The sequence below is a fragment of the Drosophila kikkawai genome, chromosome X (assembly GCF_030179895.1).
Source record: "Drosophila kikkawai strain 14028-0561.14 chromosome X, DkikHiC1v2, whole genome shotgun sequence".
In the NCBI taxonomy this organism is placed as follows: Eukaryota; Metazoa; Arthropoda; class Insecta; order Diptera; family Drosophilidae; genus Drosophila; species Drosophila kikkawai.
The window spans coordinates 17,327,706-17,349,363 of record NC_091733.1 but is presented as its reverse complement, the minus strand read 5'-3'; the positions used below and the strand labels follow the sequence as shown (position 1 = coordinate 17,349,363).

The window sequence follows — 21,658 nt, the reverse complement described above, 5'->3', positions numbered from 1 at the left end:
GATATATGTAAATTCTTTGTTCTCTAAATCGACTTTCTTTTTCTTCGAAATTCTTTAACTAAATTGTTAAATAAGTTAAATATGGATTTACGTCATTTAATTTTTTAATTTAATCTATCGATATATTTGTAATTATATTTAAGCACTTTGGTGTTCCTTCCCTTTTACATGACATTGGAAATGTGACATTTACAACCTTAAAAAGTATATTTTCAGCTCTACTTGGATACTGATTCTTACTTAAAATATACACAACCTTTTAAAGTACTTTGAATTAAAGACAACAAGTTTTAAATTTATTTTTTGCATTCTTTTTTTGTTTTAAAGTTTATTTAACATTTTTTTTTTGTTTTACATTTTCGGGTGACATTTTTGCATTTCACAAGAGGGGGGACGAACATCGCACACCTCCGTGGATGTTTACAATAATTGATCGAATTCGATTAAACAAATTGATGGAAGATAAATGCAATAAAAATATTGAAAATGAATATATGACATTTAACAAAATATAGAAGCGTTAGTGTTTACTGAAATTCAACCACGATTTTTTTTTTCCAATCGGTTTTCATTTCTTTTTTTCGATTTTCGATTCCGTGAATTTCAGTTTCTGGTGGGCTGGTGATATTTTTATATTTTTTGGTTTAACCATTTTTCTTTTCTTTTTTCAAGCTTTACCTGCAACGATTTTAGTATATAATAAATAACACTAATTAACATATTTTCTTTGTGAAGCTTGAATTTGTATAAATGATTACTATCTCTGATAATTTTTAAACTTATTGTCTTTGAAGCCCTATTTAATATTAATATTAATATTTTGTATTCAAATAAAATTGGATCACATACCTATTCTTCGATCTACTTGTTAAAATTCCATCAATTTAAAAATAAATATTGGTATATATATAGTTATTGAACCTGAACCATCACATTATTTTACATATTTGCACATTTAAATAATTTTTTTTTGTAATTAGTATGGAACTTATACATTTTTTTTATTTGGGCTCAATTTTTTAAAGTCTTTTATAATTTCCATTCTTGTAAAAATTGTTCCTATATCGACTATAAAGTTTTTAGGAAATAATTTTTAATTGTTCGTTTTTTTAATTTAAAAAAAAAAGGTTTAAGGAATATTTTTAAATAGTTCTTTCTATAAAAAATATAGACAATAAAATGTACTATGGAGTTAAGAGCTGATATAAGGCAAACTTGTTTCAGGTCAAGTGTTTGGTCCACTCTAATGTCAGCTCCGTACTCTGTTAAAAAAAACACTAAACTGTAAGCTCCGCTGTTAACATTATTAACTTAACATTAGAATGTTAAAATCCTTATACTGTTAAAAGCCAAGATCAACTATTTGCGACTATATTCAGCACACTTGTGCATGGTATCCATCATCCCTAGAACCCAACTGACCTGAATGTGCCGCCACCAGCCGTTTCGGTTGTTTCTGGCTTGACCATTTTGTTGGATCCAGCGATATCGTCTCCGCCGCGCGGTGGCTCGAACTGCTGCTGGTAGGGAAACTGCTCCTGGGCATGGGGGACGATGGGACGGAAGATGGACGTGAGGTCCAGCGTGTGATTCAGCCGATGGGCTGTGGACAGGAAGATGCCTTTGACGCGCTCAAAGGTGGCAAAGTCATACACTGATCGCGCCGTGTTCGATAAATCGAATGGCTCCTCGATGTTGAGCTCCTTCCACTGGTAAATATCATTCCGCTGGCTTCGCGCCATCCGACAAGTGGACACCGGCAGGACGCCACCGGTGCGTATGGAGATGGCATAGTTCCGGAAGCTGAAACAGGAAAACCAATAAATTATTGGATTCCAAGGATGAGGACACCGCGCGCGCTCACTCGAATTTGCTGTAGTATTTGAAGAAGCCCAGCAAAAGCTCACCCAGCGATTGGGTATTCAGCGTCTGGTAAGGCTCTATCGGCTCGATTAGATCCAGATCCAGGCAATCCTGCTGTCCCAGCCGAAACTTTTCCGGATAGAGCGAGTGCAGGCAGGGCAGGACATGTGGCACGCAGCCATGCTGCAGATAGTGCAGAACCATTAGCACCAGCGAGTAGCTCGAGATGGTCATGCGTTTGGCATCATTGATGTCATGGTATTGGGCCCAGAGCTTAACAACCACCACCAGCGGGCGAGCACGCCAGTCCACTGAAAAATATACAAGATTTTTGATAATTAAATATTCATTTAAAAAATTTTTAAGATATGATTATGATAGTCAAAGGGTGTTTATTGAGAGTATTTGAAACAAGTGGTTAAAAAGCAAGACTTCCTAAAAAAAAAAAACAAAATTAGGCTTAAAGTTTATAAAGAGTAATATCTTTAAGCAAAAGAAATGGACCAGAAAGTGAGAGGTGGCTAATGAGAACACATCTTGATCTGTGACTTGACAAGCTTTCATGGGAAAATGTATTGTACTCGCATATTCAGACTTACACTGAGCGTAAAGCTGTAGCAGATAGGTGTTCTTAATGCCCACGCAATTGTTGTAGTTGAGATCGACCTCGATCCCGTTGGAGATGTCCTTAAAGCGCAGTATCGGCACTCTAGCCTCGATCAGATTGAAGTCCTTAAATACCTCTGCTGAATAGAGAAAGATATTCCGCTGCAGAAGATGCTGATGCTGTGCCAGCTGCTTACCTGTCTCCCTCAAGACGGCATTGAACAGACTGAGGGTGATGAGGGCCTCGGACCGCTTTGCATTGTGGAAATGGTGCTGGTGATGGTGATTATTATTCGGCGGCTGCTCGGGCAGCAGGCACATGTCTATGTCGGAGGAGTCTGTGCCAAAGCCAGTGATGGTGGAACCAACCAGGCAGATGCGATACCCCTCGAACATTTGCAGCTACAAGTTGGTAAATTAATTGAAATATTTCCATTCTCTGGACGAACTCACATTCATCATGATGTACAAGTAACGCCATAGCCGCATCTTGGCCTTGAACTTGTAATGCGTCTGCCGGGCGCCACGGAACATCTCCCAGATCTCCACCGACAGGTTATCGTACTTGCACATGCAGATCAGTTTTTCCGGCTGAGCCGGGACCTCCACGTTCCTGGCATGGGCCAGGTAGCGATCGGGTGGCAGCATCATATCGTACCAGGGACCTCCTCCTGGACCTCCTCCAACCATTTCAAAGGGAACTACGGGATTTCCATGGTGATGGGTGATGTGCAGCGAAAGCAGCGGCGGCGGTGGAGGCGGTGGTGGTGGTGGTGGTGCTGCTGCTGCTGCTGCTCCTCCTCCTGACGGATGATGATGCGGGGTTTTCGGCCCCATCTCTATTAAATGTGGTGACAATTGTCCGGTTTCTAGAGGGCTGGGTGTGGGAGAAATGGATAGGTGCTCTCCGTTGACCAGGCTGAAGAAGAAAGAAAAAAACAAATTCTTGCCAGGTTAAACTCTTGTCACAGAATAAAAATCTTTCTTTTTGTCAGTCGGAAAACTACAACTACTTTGGCGTAGTCTACTATGATTTTTTGTTTAAAAGTACTTTATCGAGGAAGGAGGAAGGCCACACCTACCGACATCGATTGCTTGGGCCACTCCAATGGGAATCGCTGCTTAGGGTGGAGGTGGACAGGGCGGGTGACATGGCCCGCACATCCTTGTGGTTATGCGGCGAACTGCCGTTGGAACCATATGGCGGGCCCTGGTAGCAGGGCAAGCCGGAATGTGGCCACACTGCCGGTGTTTGAAGGTAGACCTGTGGCGGAGCACCACCGCCGCTGTTGGGGATTAGGTGCGGCGGTGGCGGTGCCTGTGAATGCTGCTGTTGTTGCTGCTGCTGCTGTTGTTGCTGCTGCTGTTGATGCTGCTGCTGCTGCTGCTGTGCGGGATGTGGCATAATAAAGGGCACTGTTTGGTGATAATTGGGACTGGATATAGACTGCTCTCCATTGGCGGCCGCCGCCGTGATGGCCTCGTCCAGCTGCGCACAGCTTATCATTTTGGTGGGTGTATTCATGCTTGGGGAGAGCATCCCATGTCCCCCAATCATGGCCAGCGGCAATGGGGGCGGCGGCTGTGGAAACATATTGCGGCCATGATTCAAAACTGGATGCGGAGGCACGGAACCGGATACGGCGGATACGGGTATAGGGACCGGCAGAGATCGGCGCACTGTCGAGGGCCCCGGAGCAGCAGGCGTTAGCGTAATACTGGGTTTGTTTTGCCGCGATATCTTTGACCTGTCATCGGTCGATCCTGGGGCGCCACCTGTGTTGGTCATGTCCACATTAACGTAGGTAAGATTGTACAAGTTCTGGCGTTCGGCAGAGTTTGGCGTGAAGCCATCGTCGTCTTTAAGGGAATGGTGGTGGTGCTGCTGCTGGTAGTAACCATTTTTGCCACCTCCCTGACTGCGACGATGGACTGCATTAAAGTTGCTGCTGGCCAGGATCTCAATTGTGTTATGCTGCTGTTGCTGCTGATGCTGTTGCTGCTGATGCTGTTGCTGCTGATGCTGTTGCTGTTGGTGCTGCTGATGCTGTTGCTGTCCCGATGCAGGCGACGCATCTCCCATTCTCCCCGCCACTAGACTGTAGTGCATCTTCTTCTGAATGCCGCTGCCACTGCTGTTGCTCTCGCCATACTTCCGCCGAAAGTGCGAGCTGCCCCCCATCCCTTGCTGGTGATGCTGTTGTGCCTGGTGTGGGACATGATGTTGCTGCTGATACTGCTCATAGGCACACTGGGCATTGCGGTAACGCTGCTGCTGGGGATAGCCAACATTCCCTCCTTGTTGCTGGCGGTTGAGGGCGCCGCCACCGCGTTGCTGCACGACACCGCTCTTCTCGGGCAACAGGTCCTTCTGCAGGAACGAGGCAATGGTCAGCTGCTTGGGCTGCGGATAATAGTATTGATAGTAATTGTGCGGCTGATGGTGTTGTTGGTAACCAGAGTTTCGTCTGTTCTCGAAGGACAAAGATGCCTGTTGTTCCGATGAAGCAGCAGCAGCAGCAGCAGCAGCCGCCGCAGCAGCCGTTACAACTGCTGCGACCGTCTCCTTCTGAAAAGGGATTAAGTAATTTTGTGTATTAATTTAGTGTATTAATTAATGTTTTAATTCATGTCTTAATATATGCTTTATTACATCTTTTAGTTGCCTGGCAGCTTGCTGCGGATAATTGGTCTTCCAGTAACTGAGCGGCTGCTGTCGTGATCGTTGTTTGGCCGCCATATCCTGTGGCTGTTCCGAAACCCGTAGGGACTTGTCACCCGTGGTGGTTACCTCCGGAGAAGGCTCTGCTCTTGAATCTGTTCTCGGTGGCGGGTTGATGTTTTTTGCTGCTGCCGTTGTTGATGTTGTTGAATCCGCAGAAGCTTCAGAGTTTAGACTGTCGCAAGAATTGCGATAAAATGCAGAAGATAATTCTGTCGAGGAGGAGGAAAGCGAATTGTGCTTTTTGGGAAGGCTTGGCTTGCAATCAGATATTTGCTGTTGTATAATATTCTGATTCTTCACTAGATTGTTGTTATTATTATTATTATTGTTGTTATCGTTGTGGTTGTTGTTGTTGTTGTTGTGATAGCTGCTCACCTGTCGCAGCAAATTGGCCGTCTTACTATTATTGTACTTGCCAAATTTCAGGTGACACTGGCTGCTAGACTTGGACACCGGCGATCCAGCGGATATCCGTTGTCGGAATTGCAGCGACTGTTGCTGCCGATGTGGCGGCGGATGCTGCTGCTGCTGCTGTTGCACGGGCGTGTTGCATGCTGCTGTTGCGCCATCGTTGGCATCTGCGGCAAATATCTTCATGTTGCCGGCTACTCGGGTGGCATACATAGCCCTCAAAATGGGTTTTGAGGATCAAAGCGGAAGTGTTTACGTTTCTAGGGCTCGAGTTTTGGGCATAAAAAAATCGCTCGGCCTCGCATTCAGTTGCTTAAAACTATATTTTAAGTTAAGCTAAAATTATGGTGCTTTTTTTTTAAGTTCTCTTTGTGTTAGGAAACCTTTTTTTTTTTTTTTGGTAATTATTAAGATTTTTTTATTTTTGATTTTGTTTTAGATTATATTTTTTTATAATTTTTTTTGTTTTTGTTTTAATTTTGTTTTGTTTTTTATTCCTTTTAGGTTACTTATAATTTAATATTTCACTTCAGATTATTCCTTAATCCGGGACTTTCACTATTTTAACGGCCACGAGTGTAAAAGTGCCGCTCTTCCTGCGCTTCACACAAAGAAACATGCACCGCCCGGTGTTATTTGTATATTCGCACACTAGCTATCTCTCTCTTTCTCGTTTCGCAAAGTGCAGTGGAAAAAAGATCCGTTATGTGCAGGAAGAAGGATTGAAACTGCCACGCAGAAGGGCGCAAAAGAACAGAAAATAATGAACCGGCAACTGGGAAGAGGAGAAAAACGAAGAAATAGACGTAAGAGTAGGGAAATTAGCATATAAAAAGCAACTTATCAGATTACCAAATATTGGCGGTGGCAGCTAGCTCGGTAGGGAAAACGGTGCTTATCTCGTTGAGCGTTCCGCGCTCTGCTCCGTTTCCATTAAAGTCGCAACACACACTTTCCACATCAATTCAAACATTCATAAAAAAAAACTAAAACTCCGCCTAAACTAACTTTACGAGAGAGCGAAACCGATCGACCAATCCGCGCCTATTATCGATAGCTCAAGCTCTGGAGCTATCCACCCACGAGCTATCGAGAAGTCGAAATAAAGCTAACTGCTGTGGACTGTTGTTGTTGTGCAATTTGGCTATTATTATTTGAATTTTCTTAAAGTGTAATTCCTTTCATGTATAATACGCAAAACAAACGCTTAGCTTCTTATCTATCAGGTATTTTATTTCTTTTTAAAAGTCAACAACTAGGCATCAAGCCGAACTAGTAAGTAAACTAACTGCCAACTGGCGGGCGCATTCCTTTGGCTGCATCAGTACCGATTGAGAAGCGACTTCCAGAAGAGACGTGCCGGCAACAGGGTGTCCCTACCCACGCACGACTTATGGGTCAGCCTACAGGATACAAGGAAATAAATAAGTTTTGAACTTTGAGGATAAAGGATTCGCTAAACTCACTGAAAGTTAGCCCGTCTAAGGCGCTCCAGGTAGCCATCGGTTGCAACGGCAGGGAGAAAGATTTTACGCACTGGCCGTGGCACCTGATCGTGCAGTTTCCTGGCCAGATTCAGGTGCGTATTGGCGGCACTGGCCACCTCGAAGATGCACTCCTCGACGCCCTTATCGTCGCTGCGGCCACGGATGACACGCTCCTGGCTAACGCCATGCCGCACAAGCACCTCCAGCGGCACACAAACGGCTTGCTGTCGGCCCGCATGAGGAATAGCACGCAGCAGAGTGGCGATCCCTAGTGCTTTGCCCAAGTGGGAGGCGGCATGGTCTACCTGTAGGTCACGCACACCGCTGATCTCGACCAGGAGAAGGAGCAGCGAAGAGAAGGTTTGCTCGGCGTACTCCTCCAATTCGCGAACCGACTCGAACGCCTTGTTGGGCGGACGCTCACGGGCTGTGACCAGGCGGCGCAGATAGACCTTGTTCAGCTTTCGGCCGCCCACCGTGTGCTTCAGTTCGCGCAAAACTGGCTGATCCTTCACGTAGGATGGCTGGGACTCCTCCTCAAAGCACTTGTCAATGGAGTCGTACCAGAACTTCAGGCGCAGCTTTGCTATTTGTGGTTCAATTTGCTGCAAAAAATCGAAATACATAGCATTTGAAGCTGTCATTGAATAGGGACCCAAGACCTCATCACTCACATGACCACTGACCGATCTGGAGACCTCCACGTTAAAGGCCCGCAGGGCGAAGGCAGCACGCCGTAGATCCCGGGGCAGCAGCAGCGTGCTCAGGTAGTTCTCGTAGTCGTACTTCCTGCATGGGTGAAGCGATTAGCGGACAGGAATACTGGGATATTTGTAAAGCAAGAACTTACTCCACCAGGCCCATGCAGTGCTTGGCCCCATAACCATTGCTCTCCGCCTCGACGGCTGCATCGCTCTTCCTCTCGGTGGCCGGCTGCTGGACACTGGCATGTCTGGCGTTGGCATAGGGTCCAAGAAAGCCGGAGCCGGCATTAAGTAACAATGGGTTAGTCCAACTCCTCGCCAAGCACCGCATCTGAGAGCTGCAAAAAGATCCAGTGGGGATTTTACACTTCGTGGCAGCTGGTCTTACCTAAATACAACGTAGTCCAACAACGTAGTGACGTTAAGTGATCTAAAACGTAATCCCTTGGCAAACTTTTTTAAACTCGTTCCCCTCCTATCAGTGTTATTTTATTTGTTTAAGGTGAACGACACTTTGTTTTTTTTTTTTATTATTATTAATTTTTTTACTCTAAAAATAATCTAAATTCTATGAATAAAATCCTAATCCTAATTCACCGATAAGTTTAGACCGATATTTGTATAGCAAATCAGCTGCTCAGCTACCATCTCTAAACACCACGTCAAGTTTTGTGTATTTTGTAAACATTAATTAAATATCACTAAAGCAGTAACTTTTTACGACTGTGTGGGATGGCTTACATTGATCAAAGTGAGTATATACTTTTAGACATCCCCTTGCCTCGCCTGCTGATCCTTGCTCTACTTTGCAGACGGTCGCCTCTGGGAGAAGCGCCCTTGGAACTGGCAGCGGATCTTGTCCATCATTATGGGCTTGTGGTTCGCCATCAAGCAATTGTATGTATTAAGAAACGAAGTCTTTATATGGGACATGCAGCAAGTATTCTTTATTCGTAGGTTCCACACATTCCTGGCTCCTTTCAATGGCGGTGACAATAACCGTGGCGGCTCCCAGCGAGGAAACGGCTGGGGCTCCAGTGGCTGGGGTGGTGGCGGCGGGGGAGGTGGAGGTGGCGGTGGTGGAGGAGGCGGCGGCGGCGGTGGTGGTGGTGGTAGAGGTAATGGTGGTTACGATGGACTAAGACCGAACCTGCGAATTGGACGCATCCCACCGCCTTCCCAATCCTGCAGTGCTGGTGGCTGCTGTGGATAGAAATTGGTGTGTACTTAAGCACAATGACGATGCAACCAGAAATTATTGGGGTTAATTTTAGTTACCTTTTGGGCTATTGGCCAACATACAAAATATTTACACAATCAAAATTAGTCATAAGTTATTGAATATCAACTGGACTCCTTGGTTTTTGGAAGTTTAAGATGCAATTATAACTAGTTTGCTCGCATGACGAGGCTTCAAGCTTAACACTCAGTGCGCAATCCTGCACAGGATTTAAATCTTGAGCTTGCGTTTAAAAAGGAATCACTGAAATTCAAGAAAACACCCATCCTAAACCTCTCCACTTGTACAATTACGATATTTATTAATAAATGAAACCTTGATTTTATATTGCAATTCTTTTTATTTCATTAAAAAATGCTACATTTCAAGTTGTTTCGAGGTGTTTTGGATAATACATTTGTTTTATTTACCTTATTTGTTACCCGTAAACATTCAAATATGGAGCCTTAATTTTTCAGAAGTAGAAAAAGTAAGCTATTTCGAGAGACCGACTACGGCCACGTAAACAGCGATCGGAAAAATCGACGACTCATTTATCGGCTGCACTCCGCTCAGTGTAAGAGTTTAGGAGGGCTGCGTCATAGGACGCCACATGGGCGTGATGAACCATCTCAATTTCCGATTATTTGTGGTGCTGTTTGACTTGGCCGCTTACAGTCGGCGCGACATCCGTCCCAAATGGGACCGGATGTCGCTACTATCCTCATCCGCCGCCAGCGACAGGAATATTGCACGACATGGATGGCTGTATGCGTCCGATTCGTCGGTTTGGCCTGTATTCTCCTCTGTAGCCGCTGCCTCCTCCTCTCCCGCCGCCACCACCTCCTCCTCCTCCGCCTCCGCCACCACCACCGCCTCCCCAGCCGCTACCGCCCCAGCCATTGTTGCCTCGGCGAGCATTGTTGTCGTTGGCCGTGAAGGGAGCCAGGAATGACCCAAATCTGTAGATATTCACAAAATGTAGTAATCCTGGGCTGCAAAGTACACGTGTGACCACTTACAGGTGCTTGATGGCGAACCAGATCCCAACAAAGAGCTCCACTATCCGTTGCCAGTCCCAAGGTCGCCTCTCCCACACGCGGCCATCTGTGAATAAAAACAAATGTGGGTCAGAGTTGGAAGGCCGATCTGGATTCCCACGGCAAACTCACTTTGGTCGATGTACGCCATGTTGCCGCCCAGAGAGCATCCACGCTGCCCTCGTCTACGTCAGTTTATTGCACAATTTGAGATGTCGCAGTTATCCAAATAAACATTGTGAGATATGGAAGGTCCAAGCAGCTAGAGCTGGAACTTGGCAGATAAATCGAAATCGTTTTCGATAGATTAGAAGTGTTTTTGGTCTAAATTTTAGAGCAATTTTTAAACAAACATGAATTATTATAATTTGGTGAATTTCGATTGTATTCTGCCTAAGTTATTGGGAGTTTTTAAATTATGAACCATGAGCTTAGAGTCTTAAGATTTAAACTAAGGATTACTCTCGCGAGAACTACCGTTTTGTGAAAAGATTGATCTAAAGGACATATTTCAATAATTACAGCTTTGTATAAATAGTATCAAAATGTTGTATACAATTCAGGGATAATTAAAAAAAGAATACGTTACCGTTACGCATTATTTAAAATCAAAAGTCTAAATAACGTTAGGACCGATAATATTGTTCAGCCGATAGTTTAGCTTATGTTGTCACCATCTCTAATGCAGTGTGGCCAGACGGGCAGCATTTTGGAGAATTCGTTTTGTGCTGTGTTTGTTGTAAATTGTAAAAACAGAAGAAGGTCCTGTGAAGTTCGTTTGATTTGTTTGTTTTCATCGACTGTGACACGCGGGGCGTGCGGACCGAGAGCGGGTGTAGACGGAATAAGCAGCAGCAGGTGGAAATGGTCCTGGTCGCCGTCTGCATCCAACTCTAAGCCACACCATACATCGCCACAACAACAAAACAGGTGAGTGTGGTGTGCCCCGGTGAAGGCAGAGTCCCAACGGAATGTACTACGTCCTGCTGCTAACAACGCATCGTTTCTAACCAAGCTTGCAATCCCGTCCAGGTGTAGCCAGGTGTACCCCTTGTCGTCATCGCCGTTGGCCCACTGCAGATCGCTATAAATAGAAATTGTCTACATACAGACGCAGGGAGATGTTGTGGTACATCACAGCGTCATCCATCTAATCATCAATCCTTGGCCACCGCAAGGCTTTCTCTCTAACGGCACATTTCGCATTTCTCTGTGCTTCTAAGCCATTTGCGTGTCTTTGATTCTTTCCACCGCTCCTCTCCCCTGCCGCTGTGTACGAAACTGGTTTTATTCTGACCAAACAACCAAATCGAAACATATGTATGTATGTTGATGTATGTACATTTTGCACTTTGCTTCTGTCAACAATTCACGGAGCGATGCGATGCGACTTGACCTTTTGCCATCCACGACGGCGGCGGTTAACCAGTTTCGCGCGCCCAAAAACGTACTCTCCACTTGGGCGGGAGCCGCCACCTTCGCCACCGTGTCCCACAAGCAGGGATTTCTGTAAAGGGTATCTGTGTCATCTTTTCTCAAGAGGTGTAAGGTGTGTGTGTGTTAGCGGCATAATATCTTCATTTACATATGTATATTCTTGATCAGCATAAAACACCTAGACTTGTATAGAGCCCACGCAGGTTAACAGGTCCACATTCTGGTTTTTAATCTATATACATACACCTAAAGACACACTAATAGAGGGTAGTATTTGGTGTGTGCCACAAACTGTCCAGCCTGAGATTTATGCCCGAGTATCCCAATGTTTTCAAAAAAATATTAGCTACCAAATTGGGTGACAACAATCTTAAAGTTACAGATCTTAAAGCACATAGAGCTAGCAAAAATCGCAAAGTTTCTAATGTTTTCTATGAAAAAGCATCTGTTTTAATAGAAATTTTTGGATTTCTGTGGAAATTATTGTGGGTTAGATTATTAAAATTGTAAAAATATATAATATATAAATTGTAATATATAAAATATAACTTTCTGAATTGAAATTAATGCAGTTTTGGCCCCCTTATCAAATAGAAAACTTCAAGGGTATGCTAGCTTCCCAAAGTTGGCGTCCTTTCTTTTTATTATTTAAATATCTTAAGAACTTAAAAACTAATTAATGCTTTGGTTTTTTCCAAGGAGATTCGAGTAATTGGTTCAGAAATAGTCATGGGAAGTGACTTACTTAATGCACAAAGCATTACTATATCTTCCCAACATTTTCCTCCCTTAATATATTCCAACATAAATGGAAAACTAGAGCATAGTTTGGGACACTGTGCAACGTCACGACTCGACGCCCGCCTATTTTGGCAATCAGTTTTCTGTGGCAGTTGTTGCTTTTGGTGTTGCTGCCGCCTCAGTTGCTGGTGCTGCTGCTGCTACCGCTGGCGATGTCGTCGCCGTCGTCGTTGGGGTTTGCTCAGCTGGCAGCCAGCCGGCTGGCAAGCCCCGAGCCGAATTTTGCGTGTGTTTCTGCTTCTATTATTCTTTTCGTACTTTTGTTTTCAGTAATCGGCAAACAACGCGAGCGAACGCATGCATTTCTCCTCGCCGTCGCGTCGGATCCACGTCTATTTTTCCCTCTGACATCATCAAACACCCAGCGGATCGCGTCCAAATCTCCAGTGTGTGTGCGTGTGTGGGGTCTGGGGTTCTCTGTTTTCCTTCATTTTTTTGTGTGTGTGTGTGTGTTTCTTTCCTGTGGAACCTCAACGAGCTTATCGAGAGCCGCATTCAACGCTTTTTTATTCCGCCCGCCGTCAGTCGCTAAGCGTAATGCGTACAAGCCGGCGCCGCTGCGCAGTCGCCGAGGAAGTGCCGAAAGTTGGGAGGATCTGTCACGGTCGCCAGGACTCGATAGGAGCAGCGAGCAGCGAAAGCGATCAGTGATTCTTTAAAGACTGCCAAGAACACATATATATATTAAATATACATTCCGCACTTCCGACGCCAAGCAATCATGTATTCGGCGGGTAAATAAATAATCAAATGAGTTAACAATAATTCCACCCATTGCACTCGCTCTTTTGTTAATTATTTTTGTGTTTGAAAAATGATTTCATTTTGTTCGTTTCTTACCAAATATCAGTGTGTCTTGCCTTATTTTGGATCCTATGTATGTTAGCCCAGCCCCTCCCCGTTTCGGTTGAAAGCTTGAATTAGTTTTGATTGTCTGTGTCCGCTGGAAACTGATCATCATCATCAGTACCCAGCCAGCCAGTCAGTCAGTCAGTCAGTGAGCCACCCCATCCATGCGTTCACTCTCATTCATTCATTCATCGAAGCTTTCACACGCATTAGCCGGGCATTAGCTCATATTGTGTTCATTGCAAATGGGGGGACCATTATATTATATAATTGACCGCATTTAAATGAGCCAGAGCCCAACCACCTCTGTTGGTATTAGCAACAGCTGCTGGTCGGTGGTCTTCTCTGATAAGTTCACCTACAAGTTGGCCTTCCTTCCCATTATCAGGATTTATATGGGCTTATCAGTAATTAATACAAACAGAACTGATAGATATACTCCACTCTATCGGTACGCTAATTTATTTCTAGCCCAGTTACGCTAGCTTTAATCTACGCTGCCATTCCCTGATATATTTTATTTATATTTTTGGCTGCCAACAACAGCCTGGGCTCATTAAATTGGAAATTGGAAATGCTTTCAAGGTCGAGATGATTGTTCAAAATTATTGTAATTAAAGGCACCTTTTAAAGTTTGATCTGTCAGCACAATATAGTAATTATAAGGTTTATGTTAGGGTCAAAAATTAATTTATTTATTACTTTAAATTTCTTTAATTTATTTTTCTTTGTTTTGCACTTTATTAATCATTTTATTTCCATAAAAAACACCTTATAAATACATTTATGACCACTTATTATGCATTTTATGTGGAGCCAAGACCCAGTGATCTTGAGAAATATAAATATGCAGCATTTTCTTGGCGTAATGCCACTTGGCCACCACTTGCATGCACCTACACCACTGCCACCCGTCACCATCACCACTTTTCACTTCTCAAACCGCTTGGAAAAGCCTCTCAAAAACCTCTCTCAAATTCTCAGAAGACTAATCCCTTACCATGTGCCCTTTGTTCCAGTCCGCACCCACGACTACGACTATCCCGAATCGGAGATGGACGAGCGGGAGAGCCTGTATTTCGATACCATCTCCCTGGCGGACTCGGAGGCGGCCGCTGCTGCGGCGGCTCATCGCAAGTCGCTGTCGCAGTCGAGGAACACCATTTATCACTCGGCGGTGGATCTGGCCGGCGATGAGGGTCGCAGCGGCAGTAGCCTGCGTCTGGGTAGCGGCGCCGCTGCCGAGCATGCGGCGCTGGCCTGGCAACCGGGCTATCGCCAGTCGACGGCGCTGGAGCACCTCAACGGAGGAGGAGGAGGGGATCACACGGATGCTGCCCTGACCGCCCAGATCCTAGCCCTGCAGAATGGACGCGGCCACCTGCCCACAGGCATTGGGGTCAGCGGATCAGGCGGCGGATTAGGCGGAGGAGGTGGTGACGATGAGGTCTCTAGACGTCTGTTAAGAAATAGTAGCACCGTTTCTAATAAAGATAAGAAATTGCCAATAACATACTCCCAGTGGAAATCGAGGGTAAACATACGATCCAATTAAAATTTCAACAAAACCAAAAAACGACATTCCACATACGTTCCACAACGATTAAGCACTTAAAAAAAAAAGAAAAGAACTGCCACGGCTCAACTGCATCATCATTCTTGCTCTGCCGCCGCTGGCTTGTCCTTCGCACGCACGCACTCGATCTCTCACCTCATGTTTGTTGCCTGCGCCTGTTTGCCTGGCTGCTGTTGCTACTTCATCATCTCCATCCACGTCCACCACGCAGTCAGTCATCATTATTTCGTTCTGGTGTTTTCTTTGGTGAAAGTCGTGTCCTCTTTGTTGCAGAATCTCTGCAAGACTAGGCTTTTTTCTATATATTTATATATATCCTTGAAGATTCAGCTATCAATTCATACTTAATTCTTTCTTAAAGTTCAAGAGAGGAAAGATAAGAAAAGCAAAGAACTCAGTTCACTCCTGTTTTCTTTCTGGTTGCTCTATTAACGATATGTTTCAATATGCTTCAGATATTCTTATATGGTTATATCCCTAGAAATGATGATTTGATCGTATACTTAATATTATTACAAAAATACATGTTTTCATGGTTATTATATTTAGTTTCAGACTATCTAAATTTTAGGAAAATATCCGAAAAATATTTTTAAAATTATTTATTTATTTTTCTGAATATATTGGTAGGATATATCAAAGAGAATATCGATTTATCGCTCATATATCACTTTAATTAACAATGTCTAACATATCTTACTCCTTTAGGATCTATATATCAAACCGAAAACAGACATTCTATCAAATCCCAGAAGATATTTTGGAAATAGAGCTGGGAAAAAATCGATGTCAACATCGATTACAACGATTCTTTCTCTTTTGAACCGATTCGGTTTTGAAACAATCGATGTACGCAAAACCAGTGCTTAATGGAATTTTTATTTATTTTTTTTTTGTTTTATATTATGCAAATATTATTTTGTTTTTTGGTTTTACTTTTTATGTTATTAAAATTTTAATATTCTTTATTCAATTGAAAAAATCGATGTTATTTAAAAAATTCAATCGATAAAAATCGATGCATTGATAATCGATTTGTTTTCCAGTTCAAGCTGCATCATACTCATGAGCTCTATATACCCAAGTTAAATGTAGTTATTCTCTATTTTGATAAAATTACTCCCAAATTGCTGCAATTAAAAGAAAGAAGGCTACATCTGGAAGACTGCTGATCAAGACCAAAAAATGTATACTTTTCAAGGTCGAAACTTGTGAAAAGATGTATATAGTTCCCAGCAAAGGTATATAAAAACTCAAACGAAATTACAACGATACATCCGGATATTTATCACAGATATTTGTATAATCAAAAGGAGAAACAATGTAGATAGAATTACAAACCGTATAGCAAGGGGGATTGCATTTAGCTAGCCACCACTGTAGACATAATTATCATCATCATCATCATTATTTTCAACAACATAGCTATAGCCGTCTAATCACTTTCTGCACTCGAATCACGCCTTCGCTCTTCTTTGTTTGTTCAAATACACTTACATATAGTTTGCTTTTTGCGGGATCGCTAGCTTTGTTTATTTTGGAATCCTATATCCAAGAGAGCTGATCGGAGCACTCAGTGCCAGCAGCAGACGGTCGCCCATATCACCGGAGTCTCTCGGCCGCTTCGGTTGTGTTAAGATATTCGCTCCTCCCAGCGGCATGCTTAGTGGCCTTTTACACTGCTACCGGCGTACCGGAGAGCAGCAGCTGGAGGAGTCCGTCAAGGTGATAAGGGCGCCGCATCCGGGACGGGGGTCAGAAGGGGGAGAGGCACTCGCACCCACACGCTTTGCTTCCGTTAAGATAAGCAGATGTATTTTTAAGATTTCTGTCCCTGTGTGAATCACTTTTAATCTGATGATGCACTCTCTTGCTCTCTGTTCTCTTTCATTTTGCTCTCAACGGATCTCTCTCACTGGCTCTCTGGGACGTGCAGACATACAGGCGCTTTGACGATGGCAAAAGGAGCGTGGACTTCGTGCTGGCCTACAATGGCGAGGACCAGGTGGAGGAGCATCGTCGGAAACGTGAAATCTTCGAAACGAACCTGCAGCGCGAAGGTCTACAGCTGGAGCATAACAAGGTGCAGCGGGTGCACTTCATCAAGATTCATGCCCCCGCCGAGGTGCTCTATCGGTATGCGGAGATACTTAAGATCAAGGTGCCGCTGAAGCCCATACCCGGCCAGGAGCAGGTCTTTGCCGAATCCGAGCACCAGTTCAAGTCCGTGGTGAGCCGCATGTGTCGCAGCCTCTTTAGCTCTGTTCAGCTGAACACGGCCCTCTTCCCGGAGCGTGAGCCGCGCATTCATCTGGAGTTTTCCCGCAACTATCTGGAGCTATACGATACCGAGCATCCGAATTTCTTTGATGCCAGCACCCGCTATTCCATCATCAACTTTATACTCCAGCGACAGCATTTTGTCGAGGGCGAGGAGTCGGCGGACAATCTGGGCATAGAGAAGCTGGTACAGGACAGCGTCTACACGTGCTCCTACACCCTGCATGATGTGAGTTCAAAATATATATCTTATAGGTGGATATATACTATATTTGTAACGCTATCTTTATGGCAGAAAGACGATCGCGATCGCCTGCTCAAGGAGTGGGCCAACATCACCAAATGGAAGAAGTAAGTAGAATCAATTCTGTAATCGATATTTTAGTTTAGTGAAAACTGAGCTCGGCTTTTCCAAGTATTTTCCAAAGCAAAACCTCAGTTTCCCGGGAAACCTGAACTATTAGAACTTGAGAACCTGATCTATAAGCCAGCGCTGTTTGTAGATAAACAAACAATAAAGCTGAGTGGGCAGATTTTAAAAAGAAACTCCTTGGGAACGGTCTTATTTTGCATACTTTGCATATTTATTATTAAAAATCTTTTCAGCCTGCAGCCGTTAGACCAAATCAAAGACTACTTTGGCGCCAAGGTGGCCCTGTACTTTGCCTGGCTGGGCTTTTACACGCAAATGCTGATCCCCATCAGTTTGTTTGGCGTGGCCTGCTTCCTCTATGGCTTCATAACGTGGAGCAGCGATCCCATTAGCCGGGACATTTGCGATGACAATGGGACGATCATGTGTCCGCAGTGCGATCGCAGCTGCGACTACTGGCGTCTGAACGAGACGTGTACGTCTTCCAAGTTCAACTATCTGATCGATAACAATATGACCGTGGTGTTCGCCCTGGCAATGGCCGTTTGGGCGGTGGCCTATTTGGAGTTTTGGAAACGTTACTCGGCGGGCCTGGTGCACCGCTGGGGCCTCACCGGATTCACACATCACGTTGAGCATCCGCGTCCCCAGTACTTGGCCAAAATATCACGTTCCAAACGGCTGGCCAACAGGAGGACGACGACAACGACAACGACGTTGCAGGGAAACCATGAAGCCAAGCCAAAGGTTACCCTGGATCCGGATGTGCCTTTCTGGAGTATCAAATTCCTGCCCAACTTCACCAGCTACAGCATCATGGTATTGTTTGTGAGTAGTTGCCAGGCTCGGTCGCAACCGGTTTCCCATTTTACCCATGCTGATCCCTTCCAGATTTGCATATCAGTCATCGCCATTGCGGGGATTATCATCTATAGAATGGCCCAGCGGGCCTCGCACAGCATCCTGGGCAGTGAGAATTCCATGACATTCAAGGTGATGATCCTGCCGATGACGGCGGGAGTGATTGATCTGATTGTCATCTCGCTGCTGGATCTGGTATACTCGAACCTGGCGGTGCGTCTGACCAACTACGAGTACTGCCGCACCCAGACGGAGTACGACGAGAGTCTGACCATCAAGAATTATGTGTTCCAGTTCGTCAACTACTATTCCTCGCTCTTCTACATAGCCTTCCTCAAGGGCAAGTTCGTTGGCTATCCGGCCAAGTATAATCGCGTGCTTGGCTTCCGTCAGGAGGAATGCAATCCCGGTGGCTGCCTCATGGAGCTCTGTATGCAGCTGGTCATCATAATGGCCGGCAAGCAGGTGGTGAATGCCATCGTTGAGATGCTCATACCCTACCTGATGCGCACCCTCAAGGAGCTAAGCTACCGCCATGGCTGGTACAAGAGCCACAAGGACAATCGCCTGGTGCCGTACAATCAATTTACCGAGGACTACAATCTCCTGCCCGCCGAGAGTAATTCCCTGTATGTGGAATATCTAGAGATGGGTGAGTTTTGGCCTGGAATAAGGGTATATCGATTAAGCCATCGACTGATTATTGGTTCTCCCTCCACATTAGTTGTGCAGTTTGGCTTCATTACCCTATTTAGCTTGGCTTTTCCTCTGGCCCCGCTGCTGGCGCTGATCAACAATGTCGTTGAGGTGCGCCTGGATGCCATCAAAATGCTGCGCTTCCTCCGCCGGCCGGTGGGCATGCGAGCCCACGACATTGGTGTCTGGCATAATATCATGACCGTGGTTACGCGGATAGCCGTGGCATCGAGCGTGAGTCCTAAGAAATATGTCTTAAGTTTTGGATTTGAATTTTTCCCTTTCCCTTCTATAGGCAATGATCATAGCATTTAGCTCTAATTTAATACCGAAAATTGTTTATGCCGCCTCCATGGGGGATCCGGAGCTGAACAACTATTTGAACTTCACCCTAGCTGTGTTCAACACCAAAGACTTCCAGGTGGAGCCGCTCCTGGGTGGCAGTCAGTATGTGAACGAGACGGTGTGCCGCTACACCGAGTTCCGAAACCCGCCGTGGCATCCGCAGCCCTACAAGCGACCCATGATCTACTGGAAGATACTGACGGGTCGATTAGCCTTTATAGTCATATACCAGGTATGTTCTATGGTTAATCTTTAGTACTAGAACTGGAAATATTTTAGATTTATATCATTGATTCATAATTTTTTGGCTTCAACTAAATCGATTATTATCGAAAAGGAAATTTATAGCATAATTGAAAAATATCGATGAATCGATTATAGTATCTTTAACTGTTAAATAATTATTTAATCATTTTTAAATTAATAATTTAGAATTCATAATTTTTTAAGTCATAATCTATTAATTCATAATTTTTAAATTAATAATTTTTAAATCAATCATTTTTAAATCAATCATTTTTAAATCAATAATTTTTGAATTAATAATTTTTAAATTAATAATTTTTAAATCAACCATTTTTAAATCAATAATTTTTAAATCAATATTTTTTAAATTAATATTTTTTAAATCAATAATTTTTAAATTAATAATTTTTAAATTAATAATTTTTAAATTAATAATTTTTACATCAATCATTTTTAAATCAATCATTTTTAAATTAATAATTTTTAAAATAATAATAATTAATTGTATCTATAATTCCTAGAACATCATCACCATGCTGCAGGGCATCCTGCGTTGGGCCGTTCCGGATGTTTCTGGACGCCTGCTGAAGCGCATCAAGCGAGAAAACTTTCTGCTACGCGAACACATCATCGAATACGAGCGGCAGCAGGTTCACATCCAAGCAGCGACGACGCCGACGACGACGGCTACCCAGTTGAAGTCAGAGGAAGGCTCTGCTCTGCGCCAGCGACAACGCGAGACCGATGACAACAACACCAACACATCTTATGTATAGGAGGAGGGAGCCAGCTGTTTTGTTCCTTGGCTCCTTCGGCTCCTACATGCCATGTTTCTGTTTCGTACTTAACATGATTTGTGTGGAAATGCTCAACGAATATAGAGGGAAATGTGCATCGAATCGAAGCCCTCAAAGTCAAGCAATCGCATTTTTTTTAGAAAGAAAAAGGTTTTTATATATTGTTACGAGATGCAGGTGAGAGGATCGAATCACTGGCATCCCCGTTAGCGTCGCTTTGACAGCACCCCGAATATACAGTTATAGATATATGTATGATATGTATTTGAATATTTTTACACGTCCAAAGTGCATTAAAAAAAAAAAAAACAAAGGAGGAAAACAACGAGTATTTATAATTTGTAACGGAAACTGTTGGTAGCTATATATATTTATATGTACGATTATTACCAGCTAACAACACGTAACACTAAGAAACAATCCAATATGTACCTTACAAACTGTTACCCACACAACCGAAAAGCGATACACACAAACATATGTACAAGCAGCAGCTCTCCTTCAAATCCCTAGTTTGTTTTTTTTATCCTATTATTATTGTTGATTATTGCCAAGCGAGAGAGCGAGCGCAGTATTTTTTTGAACAATTCGTAATGCTACTTACATGTACATACAAGTGAATTGTTGTTTTGATAAAATATATTTATACGATAACAATGAGGACTACGATTACGATAGAGATTAAGGACAACGAAACGAATTGTGTTGTGCGCTGCCTGTGTCTGTATGTGAATTATTCAATAAATAAAGGATTGAGCTCCATTAATGTCAAAATGCAAAGTGTGTAATATTCATGATTAGCATCCTCAGGCGAGTCGATTTAGAGCCAATTTCTTGGCGCACTCAGATGGCTGTCTGTCTGAAAAATATATAGAAACAAATTGGTTTTATCAATGCCTGAAAAAACGATATCAAATATATCCAAAATCCTATTCCCTTTACTTATATTTAAAAAAATCCCTTAATATACAGACGAGGTCATTCTGCGTTGAAGTTTCCATAAATTAAAAGTAAGTTTTATTGGGTGTTTTGAGTGGAAAGAGAACCGGATGCACTCGGCCTTATATAATGAGCTCTATTGGAAGGCGATGAAGCAAATCAATTGGAACGCTGCCCAACAGAAGCTTGACTGGACAAGACGCACACACTCAATTGACAGCGACACCACCAAGCTGGGGACTCATGCCACCTAATATGCACACATATACTTAAAGATAAAATATAATAATGAGTGCAAGGCACAGTGGTCTTAAGAAGATGTTGTTTAGTATAAGATAAAGGTTTAGAATTTTAGAAAAAAATCTTTTTTAAAAGCTCCTAAAAGCATGCTTTAAAATATGTT

General features: G+C 43.6%; 5 protein-coding genes across 10 annotated transcripts; 2 read left to right on the top strand and 3 right to left on the bottom strand.

The window, feature by feature from the left end:
• Window positions 1-625: 625 nt before the first annotated feature.
• Window positions 626-6,650, bottom strand: wisp (wispy). Of its 2 annotated transcripts, none has more exons than XM_017162607.3 (9): window positions 6,458-6,650; window positions 5,123-6,380; window positions 3,552-5,038; window positions 2,923-3,388; window positions 2,667-2,871; window positions 2,463-2,606; window positions 1,865-2,174; window positions 1,423-1,803; window positions 626-678 (listed from the first exon to the last, which is right to left on the bottom strand). In XM_017162607.3, the coding sequence occupies exons 2-9, from the start codon at window positions 5,816-5,818 to the stop codon at window positions 675-677; spliced, it is 3,693 nt and encodes a 1,230-aa protein (XP_017018096.1). In that variant the 5' UTR covers window positions 5,819-6,380; window positions 6,458-6,650; the 3' UTR covers window positions 626-674. The 2 variants fall into 2 exon arrangements, with proteins under 2 accessions (XP_017018096.1, XP_017018095.1); XM_017162606.3 differs by having other exon boundaries at window positions 2,463-2,609; window positions 6,458-6,649.
• A 162-nt stretch (window positions 6,651-6,812) lies between these two features.
• On the bottom strand, window positions 6,813-8,324 carry sicily (NADH dehydrogenase (ubiquinone) complex I, assembly factor 6 homolog sicily). 2 transcript variants are annotated; one of them, XM_070288264.1, is made up of 5 exons: window positions 8,185-8,324; window positions 7,943-8,134; window positions 7,767-7,881; window positions 7,072-7,697; window positions 6,813-7,008 (listed from the first exon to the last, which is right to left on the bottom strand). In XM_070288264.1, the coding sequence occupies exons 2-5, from the start codon at window positions 8,125-8,127 to the stop codon at window positions 6,927-6,929; spliced, it is 1,008 nt and encodes a 335-aa protein (XP_070144365.1). In that variant the 5' UTR covers window positions 8,128-8,134; window positions 8,185-8,324; the 3' UTR covers window positions 6,813-6,926. The 2 variants fall into 2 exon arrangements, with proteins under 2 accessions (XP_070144365.1, XP_017018020.1); XM_017162531.2 differs by lacking the exon at window positions 8,185-8,324 and having other exon boundaries at window positions 7,943-8,156.
• Window positions 8,325-8,400: 76 nt separating this feature from the next.
• LOC108071697 (glycine-rich selenoprotein-like) lies at window positions 8,401-9,361 on the top strand. Its single transcript, XM_070288265.1, has 3 exons — window positions 8,401-8,547; window positions 8,609-8,693; window positions 8,754-9,361. The coding sequence occupies exons 1-3, from the start codon at window positions 8,529-8,531 to the stop codon at window positions 9,007-9,009; spliced, it is 360 nt and encodes a 119-aa protein (XP_070144366.1). The 5' UTR covers window positions 8,401-8,528; the 3' UTR covers window positions 9,010-9,361.
• On the bottom strand, window positions 9,357-10,347 carry SelG (Selenoprotein G). The gene is made up of 3 exons (XM_017162512.3): window positions 10,188-10,347; window positions 10,038-10,122; window positions 9,357-9,977 (listed from the first exon to the last, which is right to left on the bottom strand). Exons 1-3 carry the CDS (start codon window positions 10,204-10,206, stop codon window positions 9,740-9,742), a joined length of 342 nt encoding a protein of 113 aa, XP_017018001.1. The 5' UTR covers window positions 10,207-10,347; the 3' UTR covers window positions 9,357-9,739.
• A 395-nt stretch (window positions 10,348-10,742) lies between these two features.
• LOC108071789 (anoctamin-6) lies at window positions 10,743-21,096 on the top strand. 4 transcript variants are annotated; one of them, XM_017162666.3, is made up of 9 exons: window positions 10,743-10,985; window positions 14,162-14,676; window positions 16,655-17,227; window positions 17,294-17,349; window positions 17,605-18,199; window positions 18,263-18,884; window positions 18,957-19,162; window positions 19,224-19,505; window positions 20,041-21,096. In XM_017162666.3, exons 2-9 carry the CDS (start codon window positions 14,197-14,199, stop codon window positions 20,293-20,295), a joined length of 3,069 nt encoding a protein of 1,022 aa, XP_017018155.1. In that variant the 5' UTR covers window positions 10,743-10,985; window positions 14,162-14,196; the 3' UTR covers window positions 20,296-21,096. The 4 variants fall into 4 exon arrangements, with proteins under 4 accessions (XP_017018155.1, XP_017018156.1, XP_017018154.1 ...); XM_017162667.3 differs by lacking the exon at window positions 10,743-10,985 and adding an exon at window positions 12,564-13,027 and having other exon boundaries at window positions 14,162-14,589; XM_017162665.3 differs by lacking the exon at window positions 10,743-10,985 and adding an exon at window positions 12,564-13,027.
• Window positions 21,097-21,658: the final 562 nt, after the last annotated feature.

Bases quoted from the DNA above. Each gene is read 5' to 3' on its own strand.
- wisp (XM_017162606.3), bottom strand. From the start codon at position 5,818: ATGTATGCCACCCGAGTAGCCGGCAACATGAAGATATTTGCCGCAGAT. The intron at 3,389-3,551 runs GTAGGTGTGGCC...TTTCTTCTTCAG, and splicing joins GGCCCAAGCAATCGATGTCG to CCTGGTCAACGGAGAGCACC. The intron at 1,804-1,864 runs GTGAGCGCGCGC...TTCCTGTTTCAG, and splicing joins AAATACTACAGCAAATTCGA to CTTCCGGAACTATGCCATCT.
- sicily (XM_070288264.1), bottom strand. From the start codon at position 8,127: ATGCGGTGCTTGGCGAGGAGTTGGACTAACCCATTGTTACTTAATGCC. The intron at 7,882-7,942 runs GTAAGTTCTTGC...TCACCCATGCAG, and splicing joins CACTGCATGGGCCTGGTGGA to GAAGTACGACTACGAGAACT. The intron at 7,009-7,071 runs GTGAGTTTAGCG...TGTATCCTGTAG, and splicing joins CTTAGACGGGCTAACTTTCA to GCTGACCCATAAGTCGTGCG.
- LOC108071697 (XM_070288265.1), top strand. The intron at 8,694-8,753 runs GTATGTATTAAG...CTTTATTCGTAG, and splicing joins TGGTTCGCCATCAAGCAATT to GTTCCACACATTCCTGGCTC.
- SelG (XM_017162512.3), bottom strand. The intron at 9,978-10,037 runs GTAAGTGGTCAC...GAATATCTACAG, and splicing joins TGGTTCGCCATCAAGCACCT to ATTTGGGTCATTCCTGGCTC.
- LOC108071789 (XM_017162665.3), top strand. The intron at 14,677-16,654 runs GTAAACATACGA...TGGGACGTGCAG, and splicing joins ACTCCCAGTGGAAATCGAGG to ACATACAGGCGCTTTGACGA. The intron at 18,200-18,262 runs GTGAGTAGTTGC...GATCCCTTCCAG, and splicing joins ACAGCATCATGGTATTGTTT to ATTTGCATATCAGTCATCGC.